The sequence below is a fragment of the Sinocyclocheilus anshuiensis genome, unplaced genomic scaffold (assembly GCF_001515605.1).
Source record: "Sinocyclocheilus anshuiensis isolate Anshui unplaced genomic scaffold, SAMN03320099.WGS_v1.1 scaffold573, whole genome shotgun sequence".
NCBI lineage: Eukaryota > Metazoa > Chordata > Actinopteri > Cypriniformes > Cyprinidae > Sinocyclocheilus > Sinocyclocheilus anshuiensis.
Genome location: NW_015539851.1, coordinates 56,764 through 58,420, shown reverse-complemented (window position 1 = coordinate 58,420; position 1,657 = coordinate 56,764). Strand labels below are relative to the sequence as shown.

General features: G+C 38.4%; 1 protein-coding gene across 1 annotated transcript in view; it reads right to left on the bottom strand.

Annotated features, from left to right (window-relative positions):
* The window catches only part of itga2b (integrin, alpha 2b), a 16,816-nt gene that overhangs the window by 4,076 nt on the left and 11,083 nt on the right, over window positions 1-1,657 (bottom strand). Inside the window, exons 17-20 of the mRNA XM_016480931.1 lie at window positions 1,423-1,574; window positions 981-1,085; window positions 828-895; window positions 605-752 (exon numbers count right to left, since the gene is read on the bottom strand). Coding sequence (XP_016336417.1) covers window positions 605-752; window positions 828-895; window positions 981-1,085; window positions 1,423-1,574 — 473 coding nt within the window. The remainder of the gene's footprint in view (window positions 1-604; window positions 753-827; window positions 896-980; window positions 1,086-1,422; window positions 1,575-1,657) is intronic.

The window sequence follows — 1,657 nt, the reverse complement described above, 5'->3', positions numbered from 1 at the left end:
TAGATAGATTAGATAGATAGATAGATAGATAGATAGATAGATAGATAGATAGATAGATAGATAGATAGAAAAACACAAAAGCACATAGAATTACTAAAACTTAAACTAAAATTAATCATAAAAACCAAAATAAATAAATAATTATTTCTATACAAAATAACTCTCAGACTGAATAAACTGACCTTAAAGGTGTTGTCACATTTACTGTTGTTCAGCAAATTTTCATAATTTTAATTTCAATAGGAATCCATGCAAATTGGAATTTTGCTTGAAAGCGAAAGATTTCCCCGTGCAGATTTTGCGCTGGGTTCAAGTTTGTCTTGTTGACCAACATGGTTCAAAAGTGACTTCTAGTTGAGCTGTGCTTCATGTATTGCTACACTTGACAATGGACATTTCTGCCCACAAAATTATGCCAAAATTTCACTAATGTGACAACACCTTAAGGCACACCACTAAATATTGTTGCTTTTTTGTAAGCAAACTGATATAAATTTCTCGGAGTACAACAGTAATGGTCTGTTCACACAACAGCATGATTGGAATTGAGGTTCTGTAACTTGTGATCCTGTCTGCAACAAACAGGAAGTGACTAAACCCTCACCTCCTGGTTGCTCACAACACCCTGATAATGCGTGTGTGCCGGCGGGCTGATATATAGCTCAGTCTCATACGCTCCTTCTCCTTGATTCTCAGCCTCAATAATCAGCAGCACTGGATTCTCATCTCCGATCAGGATTGGTTGTGTTGACCTGTTTTTGACAAATGTTTACTTGTCTGTAACCGGTTTATAACTATAAATGTAACAAGATAACGAAGGAACTTACGCTACTGCCTTCAACTTCAGGTCTGGTATACAGATGTTATCTGGACCACAGTTTAGTATTATCCGTGTCTAGATAAAACAAAAGCTTTCAACAGGTTAATATAAATGTGTACGTTTCACTGTAATGACAAAAACAATATATTCCAGCCTTCACCTGTCCAACAGCGACACTTTGTCCATGCAGCACTGCATCTTGGGAGTCAGCCAGGCTGTAGTTCACTGAGATGAAGATTGGACTCAGCTTGTCCTTAAACTCAGGCTAAAAAGGAATAGAATGAGACAAAAGATTACCCACTGAAAAAACTGCAACAGCTTGCATTTTAAATGACAAGAAAGGATAAGTGAGAGAATTTGATTACAGCAAGAAAATCACATGAATGACCTGTTGTGCAGTTGGGAGCACAAAAGCATTTCGGTTTGTACTTAGCGCTAACTAGATCTAATTTATGAGTGTATATAGTCGTTGTACTCTCAACAGCACTCAAAACATTCAGTGTTCTGCAACGTGACGGTCACAGGACTCATGCTTCTCATCCACAGGTCTCAGTTCCTGCACATCAATATTTTGAAAAATAGTTGAAGGGGATGAAACATACCAGTAGGTAGGCCGTGAAGTTCCTGCAAACATCTGCTGAGTTTCTCTCCACTGAGAGCTGGAAGTAAGTGTACGGCTGGTTGGAGTCCAGTAGGAGGGTTCGTCTGGCCATGCTCTGCTTCATCCTGTCCAGCTGAAGCTCTGTGTTTAGCACTAGAAAAAAATATGTTGCAAACAGTTAAAAAAACCTGCAAATCTTTGATGACACCTTTAATGCACCCAAAAATCTATCTATC